This window comes from Podarcis pityusensis, assembly GCF_964106645.2.
Source record: "Podarcis pityusensis genome assembly, chromosome: 3".
NCBI classification, from domain to species: Eukaryota; Metazoa; Chordata; class Lepidosauria; order Squamata; family Lacertidae; genus Podarcis; species Podarcis pityusensis.
In genome coordinates this window covers 96,497,075-96,516,185 of record NC_138026.1, presented here as the reverse complement: position 1 = coordinate 96,516,185, position 19,111 = coordinate 96,497,075, and the positions used below count along the sequence as shown (strand labels likewise).

The window sequence follows — 19,111 nt, the reverse complement described above, 5'->3', positions numbered from 1 at the left end:
ATTTTATTCCTTAATATTTATGTACTGCTTGTTAGTAAACAACAAACAAACAAACAAACAAACAAACAAACAAACAAACCCAACAACCTCCAAGCAGTATAGTGTCTTATTTATTTACTAAATTGTTATTTCATTTATATACCACTCTTTATATAAAAGAAAAATCAGTGTGATTTACAGATTGTAACATGGAATATACAGCCACAACAACTAAGAAATGTATGTTGTGGTGTTATCTTGTATTTTTATGCTGCGAACCGTCCTGAGCTCTACGAATGAAAGGCACTATACAAATGTAATAAACAAACAAACAAACAAACAAAATAAGAAAAACATTAAAATATTGGATACCAGGCTATCAGCAGCAAAATACAACCAACGAACTGCCTCATTTATCTCTGTAAAACATTATCAAAAGGACCTGAAAGGCTTTTGAAATATAGACTCTGACATATGAGAATATGTCATAATGTTTTCATCTATATAGGCTCATACTCGACTACTAAAATGTGTATGTCTTAAAATGTGAAAATGTTCTATTGCTGTCATTTTCTTCTTGTATGAAACATGCATGAAAAACTTGATTCCTTTATCTGCTTTCATATGCATATATTATACAAAAATGACAATGAGATTCTATTTCCATGCTCAAAAAACTGTGATCCTCATAGACAAGAATGGAGCATGGTATGGTTATGTCGATAAAACCAACATAGAAGGAAGCATAAATCATTCCCAAAGGCATCTATTCTCCTGGCTGGTGTTCTATCAAAACTGGTATATTATTGAAAGCCATAGAACTGGTATTTTTATCTTGCTTTTATGCAATGAAATGCTTACCCTGGTTATGTTTACAGTAGGAACATTATGTGCAAAGGCTCACTTAACTGTAGAACATTGACTAGAACATAGAGTATGTTAGTAATTTCTGTTAGTATAATTTTTTGCACATTTTCCACTTCATGGACCACTTGATGCAAAAAAATTTCATACAGTTTTAGTGTCATATCAAGAAAAGACTAATTTTTAAAAAAATATCCTGATGTAGACCTCCGTACATTGGGATTCTCTCTGTGGCTCAGTGGCAGACCATCTGCTTTGCATGTAACAGCTCCCAGCTTCAATCCCAGGGATCTCCAGAGAGGGCAGAGAGAGATTCCTTGCCTGAAATCCGGTCAGTAAAAACAATACTGAACTAAATGAACCAATAGCCTTGATTCAGTGGCAGCTTCATATGGATTTTGCTGCTAACTATACTGCTATCTAGGGACGCGGGTGGCGCTGTGGGTTAAACCACAGAGCCTAGGAATTGCCGATCAGAAGGTCGGCGGTTCGAATCCCCGCGACGGGGTGAGCTCCCGTTGCTCGGTCCCTGCTCCTGCCAACCTAGCAGTTTGAAAGCACATCAAAGTGCAAGTAGATAAATAGGTACTTCTCCGGCGGGAAGGTAAACGGCGTTTCCGTGCGCTGCTCTGGTTCACCAGAAGCGGCTTAGTCATGCTGGCCACATGACCCGGAAGCTTTACGCCGGCTCCCTCGGCCAATAAAGCAAGATGAGCGCTGCAACCCCAGAGTCAGCCACGGTTGGACCTAATGGTCAGGGGTCCCTTTACCTTTATAGGGCTATCTGCACTGTTGGTTTGACTCTCTACCAAAAAGTAAAAAGTGGAGGACTTAAAGTAAGAACTACAAAGGACCCCTCCTGGCATTTTTTTTTAATTGCACATGCATCATAGTATGTGCTCATGGGGGCAGTCACATGTGACCCAGTTTTCAATGCACATGCAATTACTTTGGGGTGGTCACACTGTTTTGTTTCCAATCCATGCATATCCTGTAACTTTCTGCTGAAATCCCTTAACAGTTACACCGCAAATGCTCTGGTTAATTTTTGTCCCACGTTCGCTGCACTGTAGACCGTCTGGACAGCAATAATGTGGTAGCATTGGGGAAGCATTGCAGAATAAACTGAAGCAGAGTACAATCACCACTAATGGACAGTTATTAGGCCAAAGCCATGGTTGCAGACTTCACCTGCAATAAAATATCAGTCTGAAGGGGTCCTACAGCAGGATTTCAAATTCCCAAGTGCCAAAGTATTCTTTTTAGGAACTAACTGTCAGGTTCTTTTGCAGAAGAGACCAGGCTAAACATGGATGTGTCAGTGTTTGTAAAAAGCAAAAAAAGAAGGAAAGGGTTCGGACCTCCCTTTGTCTCTTCAGCCTGGTCCTCGGACCCTTGTCTGCATAAAAGAGTCCACGAGAATATCCTTGCAGAGTTTTATTCTTAAAAGTCTTTGTGCAAAACACGACTGAATAACTATACACACCAGCACGCACTAACCAACCAACCAACCAACCAACCAACCAACCCAAACACCAGCCTCAGCAACAAACTAGCATTTCTCATTCTATATATACAACCTGGTGCAAGCTGCTGACTCATGCTGAGCCAGCTTTATTCGCATTAAAGAAACAGCGGCCATTTTAGCCGTGACAGGATGCTGAACAGGTCACAACTTTATTGGTAAGAGTAGTCTAGATCGGGATCAAAGCTGACTGAGACTGTTCTGACATAGTGTCTCCTTTAGATGAAATAAAAGCATAACAGATTAAACTTTGAAGAAAATGTTGAGGCTCTAATCCCACTGCACAGAAAGAAAACATGGCAAAATGTGTAGGTTCCAGCATTATATCCATAGGTATACAAAAGAAGATTAATACTTAAATTTGGATTATACTTATATATTGCTTTATCTTTCTTTGCTGGATCACTTCATATTGCATGCTTTAAGAGTATACATTATATCTGTGTGTCTGTGAGTGAGAGAGTTTGTGGTTTTTCTTTTATGATTTTAATTATACATTATACTTATTTTAATTTTTATATTTTTACAACTTGTCCTAGGTACGTTTGGTAAAGTGTGGGCTATAAATGCAAATCATAAATAAACAAACACAACTTGAATTGATCAGACCTTTGCCCAGGCTTTTAATAGAAAAGGGACCCAAAGTAATGTTGTCTACTCACTAAGTAATTGATCCACTCACTAATCTTCCATAGGTCACAGTAGACAATCCAGACCAAGTTGTTACTTGGAGGGCGCAGACTTGTGTCTGCATCTCTTGCAACTTATGGAAAAGATTTAAGCCATATACAGGTACTGCAGGTAAAGACGAAACCACACACACACACACACACTTCATATTCTTGACTTAATTCTTGCTTTGCTTAATGTGTTTTTGGTGACATTCAAACCAGAAAGCTATGGTCTAGGCACACGCTTCAAACCAGGATCATAAGAAGAACCCTGCTGATTCATTCCAAATGCCAATCTAGTCCACCAGCTTCTATCTCATAGTGATGAACCAGAAGTCTACAAACAGGATATGAGGACAATAGCCCTCTTGCTGTTGTTCTCTGGCAACTTATATAAGAAGCATGTTACCTGTGATCCTGGAAGGAGCATAAAGCCATCATGACTAGTAGTCTTTGACAGCTTTATCATTCTTCTGCTTGTCCAGTCTATATTTATTTATTAAATTTGTATCCCATCCTTCATCTCAGGGCAGTTCACAATGTAAAAATGCAAGATAAAAACACAAAATACATAATAAAAAGAAGAGCAGAAAAAACAACAGCCCAAACTACCAACCAACAAACCCCACTCCCCGCCTCCCTCTAAGTTGATGGTTGTCACCACATATATGAAAATAGATTCCATAATTTAAGTATGGGCTGTGGGAAGGAGTACATCCTTTTATTTGTCCTGAATTTTCCACTACTCCACTTCATTTGATGAGTCTATGTTCTGGTAATTTTATGCATGTCTATCATGCTCTACATCCCCAGTTGCCTTTTTCTAAATGAAATAAGTAGCTGCAAACTTTAGGACCTTTCCTTACAGGAGAGCGGATCCAGCCCTTGATGATTTGGGTAGCCATTTTCTCAGCTGTACAATATCCTTTTAGAGATGCAGCAACCAGAACTATACACAGTATTCCAAGTAAAGACATTATGACACTAGCAAGTTTATTTTCCTTAATAATAACCCCTAACACGCAATTTCAAAAGGTTACCCACCATGGCCCTATGATGTGAGGGTTGTTTGCTCCCCTGCACACGGCCTTACACTTAACTGGATTTGACCATAATGCCCATTCCACAGGTCTGGAAATATTTGGTTGGAGCTCTTCAAAATCCCTTTTTGTTGTTACCACCTGAATAATTTGGTATCATTTGCAAACTTAGCCACCTTGTGACTTGTTTCTAACTCCAGAAAAAGTTATGAACAAGGGGAATTGCATGAGTCTCACTCCCAATACAGATCCTTTGAGAACTTGGCTTCTTACATTCTTTTATTGTGAGAACTTATTTATTCATTCCTATTCTCTACTTCCTGATCTTTAACAAGTTGCTGATCAAGAAGAGGACCCATAATCTTATTCCATGGCTGCTAAATTTGTTCAGAAGCCTTTTTTGGCAAGAGCCTTTGTCAAAATCTTTTTTCAAAGCCCAGCCACACAAAGTTCACTGGGTCACTTCTGTCTGTATGCTTCTAATACTCTCAAATAACTCTGAAAGACTAATGAGACTACCTTTTCAGTAGTCATATTGATTCTTCATCAGCAATACATTCTTCTATATTCTTTATATTATCTTTAGAAATGCTTTCCACAAACTTTCCCAGAACTGCTGGCCTATAATTTTCCTGTTTCTTCCTGAATCCCTTCATTAAAAACTTGTGTTACATTGTCTGCTTTCCACTTCTCAGGTGCAGGGGCCAATCATAGGTACAATAATCATAGGTACAATTTGTATCTTTTTGTTGGCAGTTGAGCAATATCAATGCAATAGTTGAACTTTTAAGCTTTTTCTTTAACAGCTACTTCTAATGTCATCACTTTTATTATTTTTTATTAAACCAATTTCAAAAGCAGTTTTCCATGCTGCATGTGGTCTGGTATACGAGGAAAACTAATCTAAAGCTCCATATGGTTCAATTTTGATGTCTCTTTAAAACAATTCTCCATATTAGGTATACAGAAAGATAATTTTATACAAGTTAACATAGTAATATGATTGAGATTTGAAGTTCTCTGCTATTAGTTTACTTTGCTTGTTTGAAACATTTATATCCTGTCTTCCCTAAATGTTCAAGCTTGCCAGTACAAGGGGGTAATTCGTATAAAATAAAAACTGAACAATTTTGTACTATAAAACATTAACAAATACAATAAAAAGCTAAAGGCATAATTCAAAAGAAGAAACAACGCAGTGGAAGACTGGAAGAGCAATCCATAAGAACAGGAATAAAACCAATCAAGCTGCTTTTAAGAAAGGCACTAAAAATTGACATTTCTTCCACAAAAGGAAGGTCAACCATGCACCGTAGTGAAATCCCATCAGGATTAGCAGCATGGTGGACTTTTCTGTACAGGAACTCCAGAGTCTGGACACTATCACCAAAAGAGTCCCCTCCCTGGTCTCAGCTATACATGATTTGGGGAAACACAGGGGGGGCCTCTGCAGATTCAATAAGGTGGTCCTTGGTACTATGGGTCCAAGCCATATAGAGCTTCAAAGGTGCATTACTAGTGTTTTGAAGTGAGCCTGGAAATAAACTGGGAGAAATGCAGCTCAGAAATGATGTAATATGCTTCTGATCACAAGCATTCTTCAAAGGCAGCACCATGTGAAACACTTTGAAGTACTTCAGATGTGATGCTATTAAGACAAGTATCACAAAGGGCATACTTGAATTAGATTTTACCTGCCTACTGCAGGATTAGAGATAGTTGGTCCACTAGTCTAAGTGAGGCATCAGCACATCTGGTCATAGATGTCACCTGAGCATTCAGGGTCAATACTATATACATAGGCATTCCCAAACTATGAATCTGTGCTTTCCAGAAAACACCACAGGGCTGAATCCTGATTCCTGGAGTAGCTATTCTGCTGACCAGAATCTCATCTGTCTTCTTAGCGTCAAGCCTTATTTTTTAGTCTCCATCATTACCGGCTCCAGAACTTCAACAGCATTTCTGGAATGTGATGGAAATGAGAGATAAGAGTTGGGCATCTTCTCCAAATTGGTGGCATCACAATTCAGATCTCCTGACAAACCCTCACAGTCATTTCACATAGATGTTAAGTAGTATGGGAAAACAGACTGGGAACCTAAGATAACCCAGGTAGGCCAGCAGCCATTGAGTCAACAGGTATCCCATAAGTACCACCTTCTGAAATTTCCTCTTTGGTGAATGAGTGGAAACATCTAATATAGTTTCCCAAAGCCCCATGTGAGAGGAGCTCCAGAAGAATACCATACACCACTGAGATTTCTTGAACAACCAGCAAGGATAACCTTCCCTTGCTCAGGTGTGTCCCTGTGTGGTTTTTATACTTTCATTCATTCTGCAAACAAAATAAAATAATGGCGTATGTATCCTGAACAAATAACTTGGCAGAACAAAGCAAATGTAATTGCATAGGTCAGGGCTACTTTAATATGTGAAAAGATTTCTGATGGTGATGAGTCATGCATCTCATTCAAGAACTGGCATTTGAAGACAGCTGTCTGGCTTCTACCTATTCTGGTCAAAAATGCCCAGCCAAATTTTTATTTATTTTTTGTTAGCGTGTATATTATCTCCTCTCCTCTTATAGATGTTAATGTTATTTCACTTCAACTCTCCACGTTGCCTTTTGTTTGTTTTTTAAAATAATATTTATTAGTAGTTTCAAAGTTATAAAGAAAAAAGAAAAATTAAAAACAACACTACAATACATAGAAAACAACAACAACAATATAACAAAAAAATAAAAAGAAAAATGGAAAACAAAAGAAAAAAGAAAACAACATAGATCCCAAATTACATATCTATAACTTCCATTTGCTTGTTTCATTGACCTCCTCACACCTCCCTTTTTGTATTCTAGTTTAATTAGTTATTTCAGCAAATTCTTTCCATCTTTCTCAATTTTTGTTAAAAAATTTATCTTGACAGTTTAACTTAATAATTAGCTCAGCAAATCCTTACCATCTTTCCCCATATTCTGTTATTCAAATTACCTTAATTTATTTAACCTTATCTTACCCTAAAATACCTTAAAGCTTAAATCTTAGTTTTCAAATATACATAACTCCTGATATCACTTCTGCTAGAGTCATATAGTTTCATTCCAACATTTTCCCTAATATTCATTAATTTTTAACTAATTCCCTAAATAAAAAGTTTCCTTTATAAATTTTCTTCCAATCTTCATCCAACGTCTCATCTTCCTGGTCTCGGATCGTGTCAGTCCTTACTGTCCAATCCATCTAGTCCATCAACCTGGAAGCCTTATGTCCGAGGCCCTTAAGTCTCTTCCATGTCCCTTCTGCATTTCTTCTTCTTCTTGTTTATACTTGCCCTTTTCCTTGTCTTTTGTTGGTCTCTTTCTTAATTCCTTTCCTTTCTCATTGAGGAGTAGTTGTCTGGGGGGTTCCAACCCAGATTTGTCTCCATCTCCCTTCATCAGACCCACCCATTCCCCAGAGTCCCACTCCCCACAGTCCTCGATAAAATCCAAAAAGTATTTAAAAACATATTTCAAGGTCTCTCCAAAGTTAGGAACCTCCTCAGCACCAGACTCCCCCTGGCCCATTCCAACTTCAATCTTCAATGACAGCAGCTTATGCTCCTGTAGGGCCTCGGGTCTCTCCATTTGTATTATTTGAGGTGCAACCGCATCCTCCTCCATTATCTTCTGTTCTTGCCCAGTCAGTACAGCTTCATGAGTTGGTCCCTGAATAATTTCTGTATCAATGTTCCCTGTTTGTCCACAGTTATTAACCACAACAGTCAAATCCATTTTTTCATTCATCAAGTCCATCTTCTCATGCATCTGTTGCAACAGGGCACTTGTCTTGCATAAGGCAAGCACCCAATCTTCCTCCCAGCTCATCTTTAGGCAAGGTCAGAAAAGACTGTTCCCACGGTCTTAATCTCACAGCTGTTGAGTCCTCAAGTATACTGCTGCAACAATTTAACAAGCTCCCTCTAGAGGAGACAATTTCTATTTGTATCCATTTTTTTTTTTAAGGCAAGTCCAACAAAGGAAAATTACTTTCATTTTTCAGATATTTTTTGGATATTTTGTTTCTTTAAGATGCAAAAGGCAACATTGGAATCAGCTTGTTTCTCTTCTTTAACTATCTGCCAAAATATTCCATTCACAGTCAATGAACCTACAGTTTCTGTCTCTGACACCCCGTGCCCAGGTTAGAGACGGTGGAAACTCTTCCTTCTCACTCCCTCTCCTGCAGGGGTTAAACAAAATTCCCCCCCCCTTTTCTCCTGCTTCCAAGGGTGTTTCAGTAGTTCTGAATGAAGGAAATTTAGACTTTTTTGACAGCTTTCCAGGCTTTAGCTTACGAAGTTTTTGCTTTAGTCTATATACAAAAAGCGGAAGGCGGACTTCCTGTTTTGAACCTTCCCGCTTTGATGCCAAATTAAGATATTTCTTGATCTAATTTTCCGTTTCTACTCACGGGTACCTGTTTTAAATCCAATTGTCCACAGGAAAAAGTCAGCGCTCTCCGGCAATGGCTGTGCGGCTTCACTCCGTGAAAGTAGCAATCAGTTCGCAGCACCGCGCCGCTCACCCCGCTTCGATCCGGTGCCCCAAAAAGGGGTTCCCGGTGAGTAGGGGGCGTGCTTCTGGTGCCCTGCCGAACCCCACGTTCCCAGGCTTCCTCCGCCTGGGATTTCTAGCGGGTCCCCGCCTTCGCTGCGGCGGGAAGACCCAGTTTTCATGGAGCTAGTTCCTCCGGTCGGAGGAACTCCGCCATTCACCGATGGCACTGACCCGGAAGTCTCTCCACGTTGCCTTTTGATGCCCAAAACATATTAAACCCCCAAACCCTTTCGCAGTGGACTTTGTAGTGGCAGGGCAACAGTTGGATTGGATAGAAGTTTCCCTTTGCTATTCCTGGCCTTCACCCACAGAGTGATACCAGTGTCACTCCACTAGCATGCAGCTCCCCATTGTACCCACCAAACATACTTTTGCCTGCTGAAATCACTCTGCCAGCTCCGTGCTGGTACAGCAATTTACCTGCCTGCCCTCCTTCTGCCCCAGCATGAGTGTCAAGGCTGTTGTGGTTCCACTGCTTCATTACACCTCACCACTTTTAATCAACCTGCTAGTCACCAGCCAGGTATCCTTGAACATTAAAACATTAAATCCACTATTTGAAAATGTGCTTTGGAAAATTATGCTTCTGAAAGGACTGAGTAGGAAGCTTAGAGAATCCTTACAGAGATAAGTGGCAGAAGCATTTGCAAATAGATCAATAAATGAAATAGACCTGGAGAGGTTTTTACCTTTATTAGAAATGCTAGTAGAATCTTTTTTGAAATAACAATAGACGATAAAGAGATGGAAGATGGATGGTGTTGATAGCTGATTATTCAGCTGCAGGAATATATTTGTTCCCACTTTTATTTTTTTTTAAGGAATGCTTTCACTTCTTCTCTACAGTCTGTTGCTGAAAGATATCACTTTTTGTACAATAATGACAATATTTCCACTTGTGTAAAGTATCTCTACTTCTTTCATCCAGCAAGATGCTGTATATAATTGCAGGTGATGTTAAGACTCTTCTTTATTTCAGCATGTGCTACTGCCAAATGGCAAGCTACTCTTTAATCTCGGAGAGTGTAAAAGTGGGTTGACTAGCGAGGAGATTTACTGAAAGAAAAATAATTTAGACAAATCCCAGAGTATGCATGGATAGGTATAACACAACTATTTATGCAATCATCTTAAGATCAGATCTGTATACAATATATCTATGCCTAATGTCTATACACAGATGTGCCAATCCAAAAATTGATGCATGCTCCCATTTTTATATTGCTTTCTTGTGCATGTAGAACACTCCATTCATTTCAGTAGAGGGATTTCTTCATGCAAACAATGTTTGAATATGTTCTCCCTATTTAAATGAATAGACTAACCTGTTCAAGTTATGGGATCCTTTTGCTTTTATGGGATTGCTTTGTATATATTTCGTACTTTGCCTGAAAAAAATCTCAGAATCTGAGAGAAAAGGGTAATGCAACAACCAGAGAAATTTGCATTTGGTGAACTGCTTTATGCTGCAATACCTGTACGAACATTTACAGGACAGAATTTCCCAATGAATCTAGATGCTTATGATAAATATTAATTTTTCTTTATACCTGTTTTGAAAACAATCTAATTCAATCTATTATTCCTTACATTTCAACTGTGACTTTTGTCACTGAACAAATTATTTACTGCTGGCTTAAAATGCCCATAATTGAAGTAGATGTCTAAATTAATAGTCCACATGAATGAGAAAGAGGTCATTTTTGATGCATTGAAATCTTTATGGTTGCAATTATCATCTGATAAATGAGCTGAGAAAAGCACCTTGAGAAACAATTCATAGCCTTGCTTGAAGAATTAGGGTACAATAAGGTCACATCCACGCCATACATTCAAAGCATGTGACTTCCGAAAGAATTTTGGGAACTGTAGTTTAAAGGTGCTGGGAACTGTAGCTGTGTGAAGGAGTAAATTACAGAATTCTTTGAGGGAAGCCATGTGTTTTAAATGTATGGTGTGGTTGTGACCTGAGTGTAAATTCTCTTCTGGTTTGAAATGAAACAATTCCATTAACAATTCCAGAAAAATACATTGCTCTGTGAAGGTGAAAAGTTAGAAAGCTTTTCCATGTACATTGTCATCTTCCAACATGATGACAGAGGTCATGCTAAATATAGTAACAAAGCTACATGAGACTATGTTACGAGCAGATGAAAACAGAAACACATTAAAGACTATAGAATTAGAGCTAATTCTCTCTGAAGCATAATTTCAAGCAGGCAAAGTGTGGTACAGTTTCGTGTTTAGATGTAGACGGCAGAGGTTCACATTCCTGTTCTGCCATGAAACCCTCATTGTAGACTTTGACAAGTCATTATCTCAGCCTGATCTGCTTTGCAAGATTATTGCAAGGGAAGAGCTGTGAAAAGTGACATGGTGTCATGGATCGAGGTGTTCTAGAACTCACATGATGAGCAGAGGTGTTGCAACAGTGCTCACTAGAAATGGATAAGTAATGGATAATATAATGCAAAGGCCATTTCCTTCTGGCCAGACTGACTGCTGCTGCTGCTGCGTAGCACTATCTGGGCAAACTACAGAGATTCAGTTGACTAGGAAATGAAATGAAATAAAAGGAAGGCAAATCACAGCTTTTTAGGGCCCAGGGATTCCTAACTCCTGGTGCTGAAACAAATCACTCCTCATTCACAACTCACCTCACTTGGTTGGCTAAAATATGCTGAAAGGCAGGAGCTAGTTCATCAGCTACATTATTATTATTATTATTATTATTATTATTATTATTATTATCATTATTAATACCCCACCCTCCCCAGCCAAGGCCGGGCTCAGGGCGGCTAACAAGCAATAATAAAAACAAGTTGAATGAATACTTTGAACAAATGCTTTGCTTCCTAATATTCTTCCTGGAATTCCAACAGACGTGTTCCCCCACCCCCAATGAAAGATGATAGCGTGAACCCCCTTACAGGCAGGACCCTCGTGCAATTGCTCCAACTGCACCATTGATAATCTGGCCTTGCCTAGAATAACAGCAGTGTGACACAGATTCTTAATTTAATTTCTGAGGCTCTTTAGACCTGAGGCTTTGCTTAGTAGAACATAGTAAAGATCCCTGGGTCCTTCTAAAATTTTAAGTGTTGCAGCCACCCCTAAGTTCAGCTTGCTAGGTCTTTACTAAGATTGTTTCCTTAGCAAATGTAGCATTTTAAGGGAAATGTGCAAAGTATTGTACAACAATATATTTTGTTCACATCTTGAAGGCTAGCTGCAGATCATTTGCCTCTGCTTTAAAGTTCTTCTGCAATGCCTACATTCGGTTGGTGTTAATGATAGAGCTGCCAGCTGGCTGCAGACTACAGCAGTGGCCTAAGAATGTTAAGAGGAAGACTTAAACAATTTCACTAATGTACTGGAGTCAATGAAATTGCTTACCCTGTAATTGAAAGCAGTGTTAAATACTCACGACAGGTTTATCCTCACGTAACCTCAAAATGCCTGGAACATTAAGTGCCTGTCATTGCAGTCAGCTTGGCCTACCACTAGGTGACAATGCTTAACTTAGAAAATATGGAGGTGTGCAAAAATTCACATCAGTCAAAAGTGCAAAACTTGAGGTGAACCTTCTTAGCATTTTTTTTAAAGAATTGTATTCAAAGCTTTGCCAGTCCTGGTGTCAAGGTTGGCCTTAGGCATTTCTGATATCCAAAATATTAAAATGGCACCTACCTTTTTGTTTGCACTGGATCCCTAGGAAGCCTAGATGAGGCTCCCTACCCCAGTTTAATTTATGAAACTGTGCCAGCCCTTGCTGAATTCCTGGTTTTATCTTCTGTAACTCTCCAGTGAGCCCTTGCACTCAGAATGGATTCCTGGTGCTCATATACATTTCATCCTGAGCTTTCTGAACTCGCTACCAATACCTGGCCTCCTTTGCTGCCCCGTTTGAATAAAACCCTGTATCCTTAGTCAACTTTTTGCTTCTTCTTTGGAATTCCCACCTGGTAAGCATAGCGTTGCCTCCTAGGGTTGGGTAGTGATGAATTCAGACCCAGTGCTAGACTATGACATCATTTCTTCTTATCCCTGGCCATAAATGCTTCAGTCAATATAAAACCCTCACTGAATGGTCACCCTGAATATTGCAAATGTAAAACAGAAGTACTAAAATGGGTTATGTATTCCAGAGTAGCGACTATTTAATTAATTAATTCATTCATTCAAACATTTTATATGCCACTTAACTATAATAGTTTGTAGGCTGTTTACAAAAGTACAATACAAAGAATAAAAAGAAATGAAAACTATAAGATCAGACTGCCCCGAAGATCTCAATGATTGGGCAGAGATATAAGGGATCTTCAGGTAGCCTCCTGCTTATAATGCACAAAGCCTTAAAACAAACTTCCATTGTCATTTTCGTTTCACTTTTAATCTGTATACAACAAATGTATACTAGTATACCATACTTTTGAACCATGCTGTATAGTGGATTGATATGTTAGCCCCCAGAAATTTCAGGTATTTGCCTTTTATTATTTGTCAGTGGTTCTCAGTTCTTTTAAGCCAAATAGTAGTACTTTAACAACCATTATCTGCAGTGTAGAACTGGAGCGTTTTTCTTTTGTTCTTCTTTCTTTTTCTTTTCATTTTTGGTAAAACTGCTTTCCATAGATTTTTAAAGACTGCTGTAATGTGTATGGAATGGGCCAGCATTGAGTAGTTGTATCAAGTATTCAGATGTAGCCAAACTGGTTTTTGGAGCAAGCTGAATGTGTGTAAGACAGCAGCCTTTGTGATTCCAGCTTTTAATTCATTACTGCTAAAATCCATTGGTTTCAGTGGTAATAAGTGAATGTTAATGGACACATGAGTCTGTATGTGGAATATGGAAACTGTTTTTCACATGTTTAATACAAAAATAGTCTGAATTCAAATATTTTACAGTACAGTTGTATCACATCTACTCAGAATTTAGTTGCATTGAAGCATAGGATTGCAACCCAAGTTGCACAGTTTACCTATGATTCTGTGGCCTGCTTAACAAAAGGAGGGGGAGGGAATTGTGGATGCAATCCAGCTATTTTAAAGTTTAATTGAGCTTTTTGCTAAATAATAGTTTAGAATTATATGAATGAGCCCTCACAAGACCATCTTGTGGCCAGGAGGAGAGTGGAAACCTTCATTTGCACTTTAAAACTAACGACTTCCTCATTGTGTAAACCTCAGGAACACTAGCTAGTTAAAACTGTGGTTTGTACAAACAAATTAGGGTCCACTTGTGGTTCATGATTCCAGTCTGTTCACTAAACTGGAGCTTAAACTTGGCAGAATTCCCCTGAATCCAGATGAAATTAGGAACTCTTGGTGAGTTTAATATGTTTCTGGTCTTCTCTCAGCCATGCCAAAGCTGGAGAGAGAAAAGGGAGCTTTAAAGCTTACACATGCCATGTTAAACCATCATTTAGTATTATTTTCAAACCAGGCAACTGAGTTCAGTGGGAAAGATTTAAGATTGTGCATGCCATTGTCACAAAAATAAATGAAACTTACAAGTTACCTGCTTTTGGTAAGAAAGTTGGCTGAATTTTGGCCTCATTGGGGCTTTCATTTGTATGCTTCATGGTTGAATTTCTTTCTACTAAAGTTATTGTTCTGCAAAGTTCATGATAAGTTCATAGAAAAGGAATGGCCAATATTTTTCATGAATTGGAATGAAAAGTAAACAAAGTATGATCAGTATAAATTGGAAAGCTAGATTTATGTGCATTTTTTTTATTTAAAAAAAGGAACTTTGTCTTTTCAGGGGGGTCAGATATCGAATATTCTGATGTCTACAAACCAATGGTATGGTTCTGGATCCTTGTAGGCCTTGCATATTTTGCTGCTGTCCTGAGCATGATCGGTGATTGGCTACGAGTTATATCCAAAAAGACCAAGGAAGAGGTAAGGAATTTGAAGTAGTCTGATTATGACTCAAATATTCTCCATTTTTACAAAGTTTAAGTTTGTAAGCCTAGTTTAAGAATTTTTATTTAGTTAATATCAAACAGCGCTACAAAATACTACTACAAGAATGTAGAAACTGCTCTAGTAACTTCTTAATATTCTTGTCTACAGTTCCATTTCTACAAACCTGATAACAAGTTGTTCTAGCTGCAACATAATAAAACACATTTTAACATTTTAGCATCTTAACATTTCTAGAGCTATTTTAGTCTTTGTTTAATAGATTCATAATTAGATATTGCTGCGATTTATTTTTCTTTTATCATTCATCCCTGCTGGTGTACATTGTTTCAGACTTCTGCATATTTATCTAAATTTTCCACATAGCTTCCAAAATCTTTTCTCCCATATCCCCCCCCCCATTTTTGAATGTAATCCACTTTTATCCTCTTCCTTATACATTATAATTTGATATATTTGAGACAACGTGGCTGATAAAAATATTAATCTTTCCAAAGAATACATCTGTCTCAATCCACTTTCTTGAGTTCTTAGCCAATTGTTTAGAAAATCTTTTATTTGACAATGTTCAAATAATACGGGCCTTGTATCACTCAGCTTTTCCCTTGGATGACTGAAGAACTTGATCTGGCCATTATTAATCCAATCAACAAATTTGTCAGTGTCATTTCCAATTTTGTTAAATTGTGGCTAAAATAGCTGAAAAGTTAATGGGCATTTTGAAATGCAGAAGTAGTTTTTTTAAAAAATTCCCATAAAACAGGGGACAGGGGGCACTATTAATCCTTTTTGCTACGTTTCTATTTTTATTTTCAAAAAGCACTTTCTGTCAGCTTCCAACAAAAAATTGTACCAAATGATTTCTGAAATTTTTATTTAGTTAAAAATACCAATCTACAATCCTTCCCAAACAATCAACATGATAATTAGCTGGAAATGAAAGATCTTCTTCAGCCCTGTTGGTGCACATTATTTTAGAAAAAACCATTCACAATTCACTGTCATGCATCCATTTTTAGCTCTCTTTTAGCTATTTGTGTATGCAGCAACAAAAATGTTATTTTATAAAGAATATTACTTTTAATGTTGATATTCTTCCAAAAATAATAAATTTAATAAATCTCCATATTTCCTGCTCTGCTTTCATATTTGCTTCTAACATATATTTCAGGTTTTAAAAACACCAATCTGGATTTTTCTTTTTATTCTCTTAATCTTCTTAATTGTTGTCCTGAAAGCTGTAAGATAACAATTATATTTTATTAATATTAATTTTATATTCCGCTACTTTTCTAGAAAGGGACGCGGGTGGCGCTGTGGGTAAAACCTCAGCACCTAGGACTTGCCGATTGCATGGTTGGCGGTTCGAATCCCCACGGCGGGGTGCACGCCCGTCGTTCAGTCCCAGCACCTGCCAACCTAGCAGTTCGAAAGCACCCCCGGGTGCATGTAGATAAATAGGGACCGCTTACCAGCGGGAAGGTAAACGGCGTTCCATGTGCTGCGCTGGCTCGCCAGATGCAGCTTGTCATGCTGGCCACGTGACCCGGAAGTGTCTGCGGACAGCGCTGGCTCCCGGCCTATAGAGTGAGATGAGTGCACAACTCTAGAGTCTGTCAAGACTAGCCCGTACGGGCAGGGGTACCTTTACCTTTACCTTTACCTTTACTTTTCTAAAGAAATCTAACAAATTCATAAACTAAGCTAGTGACCTTTCTGGTTCAGTAATTATTAGAGCTACGTTATCTGCATATCCACAAAGTTTAAATTTCTGCTTTGCCATCTTCTGCTCTTTCATTTTAGTGTTATCCCATATCTTAATCAGGAAACAATCTAAATACAATGGAAAAGTATGATGATACTGGGCAATCTTGTCTTTTTCCTTTCTGCAAGTAAAACTATGATGACAATCTATCATTCACTAATTATATTGTCTGTGTGGCCAGACAATTTCTGCATCACCTGAAAAAGATAGAACCACTTGATCCTATCAAAAGCTTTTTCACATCTATAAAAGTTATAATTGCAGTTCCTTCTGCCCCATTTATATAATCCAACAGTTTTATCACTTGTTGTCCCATTAAAGTTCTATCTCTCCCACCCAAAGGAGCCTATGACAACAAAAATCAAAGCAGTAAAACAGCACAAGTAAAAGCAAAAACACATTTCAAACATTTACAAACAGCCACATACACACACACCTAATAATTTAAAGGTTGCTGGAAACAATATCTTTCAGCCATCAAGTGCCTGGGTGTACAGGTATATTTAAAAATTCCTCCTGAAGGTTAATGAGAGAGACAGATGCATGTCACTAGGGAGTCTGTACACAAAAGAAGAATTATCCCTGAGAAGGCATCACCGCCATCAGGGTCTCCTCTGCTAATCATAAAGTCTGAGTTGTTTAATATTGGAGTTGATGCTGTCTTAATGAATTAATTATAAGAACTATGGATGGAGTTTCATAACATTATACAGGAGGCAGCAACGAAAACCATCCCAATGAAAAGGAAATGCAAGAAAGCAAAGTGACTTTCCAACAAGGCCTTACAAATAGTGGGGGAGAGAAGGCAAGCAAAATGTGAGGGAGATAGTGAAAGATACAGGAAATTGAATGCAGATTTCCAAAAAATAGCAAGGAGAGACAAGAGGGCCTTCTTAAACGAGCAATGCAAAGAAATAGAGGAAAACAATAGAATGGGAAAAACCAGAGATCAAGAAAATTGGAGAAATGAAAGAAACATTTTGTACAAAGATTACCATAATAAAGGACAAAAGTGGTAAGGAACTAACAGAAGCAGAAGACATCAAGAAGAAGAGGTGGCAAGAATACACAGAGGAATTATACCAGAAAGATATGGATGTCTCGTTTGCTTGAGACAGACATCCCGGAGGGTGAAGTTAAATGGGCCTTAGAAAGCACTGCTAATAACAAGGCCAGTGGAAGTGATAATACTTTAAGAACTTTGCTTCAGGATAAGAACAGGGTTAAGAACTTTGCTTCAGGATAAGAACAGAAATAGTGCTCCGGCGGTGCGGCGGCAGCAGGAGGCCCCATTAGCTAAAGTGGTGCTTCAGGTTAAGAACAGTTTCAGGTTAAGAATGGACCTCCAGAACGAATTAAGTACTTAACCCGAGGTACCACTGTATATTGTCTCCCTGCTTATTTAATCTATATGCAGAATTCATCATGCTAAAGACTGGGCTGGATGAATCCCAAGCTGGAATTAAGATTGCCAGAAGAAATATCAACAACCTCAGATATGCAGATGACACAACCTTGATGGCAGAAAGTGAGGAGGAATTAAAGAACCTTTTAATAAGGTTGAAAGACGAGAGTGCAAAATATGGTCTGAAGGTCAACATCAAAAAAACTAAGATCATGGCCACTGGTCCCATCACTTCCTGGCAAATAGAAGGGGAAGAAATGGAGGCAGTGAAAGATTTTACTTTCCTGGGCTCCATGATCACTGCAGATGGTGACAGCAGTCACGAAATTAAAAGACGCCTGCTTCTTGGGAGAAAAGCAATGACAAACCTAGACAGCATCTTAAAAAGCAGAGACATCACCTTGACGACAAAGGTCCGTATAGTTAAAGCTATGGTTTTCCCAGTAGTGATGTATGGAAGTGAGAGCTGGAGCATAAAGAAGGCTGATTGTCGAAGAATTGATGCTTTTGAATTATGGTGCTGGAGGAGACTCTTGAGAGTCCCATGGACTGCAAGAAGATCAAACCTATCCATTCTTAAGGAAATCAGCCCTGAGTGCTCACTGGAAGGACAGGTCGTGAAGCTGAGGCTCCAATATGGCCACCACATGAGAAGAGAAGACTCCCTGGAAAAGACCCTGATGTTGGAAAAGATTGAGGGCACAAGGAGAAGGGGACAACAGAGGACGAGATGGTTGTGTTGGGATCTAACGAATCCCAACAGGTTGGACAGTGTTCTCAAAGCTACCAACATGAGTTTGACCAAACTGCGGGAGGCAGTGGAAGACAGGAGTGCCTGGTATGCGCTGGTCCATGGGGTCACGAAGAGTCGGACACGACTAAACGACTAAACAACAACCACCACCTAATACCCGCAGGTCTCAGAGCAGTTCGATGAAAACTAGCACAGTAGCACACACAAAAATTAGTCAAACAAATCTTGCTAATTCTGCTGCTTTAAAGAAAAGATATTCTAGGTTTAAAGAAATTTTCCTATTCTGTTACTGTCATGATTCTTAGTTATGCAGGAAAACATATAAAAAACAGTCTTCTAAAACAGAAAGTCATTAATGAAGAAATAGATATAAAAGCCAATATTAGTAGTTGTTTGTATTTGTAGTGAAGACATGTTCAGAAATGCAAATAGTCCAGAACTACAGAGGTTATTTGGCCAGATAATTATTTTTGTTATTAGTATTCTGTCCTACGTAAAGCATCATTGTGTTAGTTCACTAATTTACTAATAAATAAAAAGGTAGCAGAAGTTCAATACAAGAAATTAACAGAGG

At 38.5% G+C, this 19,111-nt stretch overlaps 1 protein-coding gene across 3 annotated transcripts in view; it reads left to right on the top strand.

Annotated features, from left to right (window-relative positions):
* KCNK2 (potassium two pore domain channel subfamily K member 2) overlaps positions 1-19,111 on the top strand; it is a 135,215-nt gene that overhangs the window by 91,031 nt on the left and 25,073 nt on the right. For all 3 annotated transcript variants that reach the window (XM_081000583.1, XM_081000584.1, XM_081000585.1), the window contains exon 6: positions 14,450-14,589. In XM_081000583.1, the coding sequence (XP_080856709.1) occupies positions 14,450-14,589 (140 nt within the window). The remainder of the gene's footprint in view (positions 1-14,449; positions 14,590-19,111) is intronic.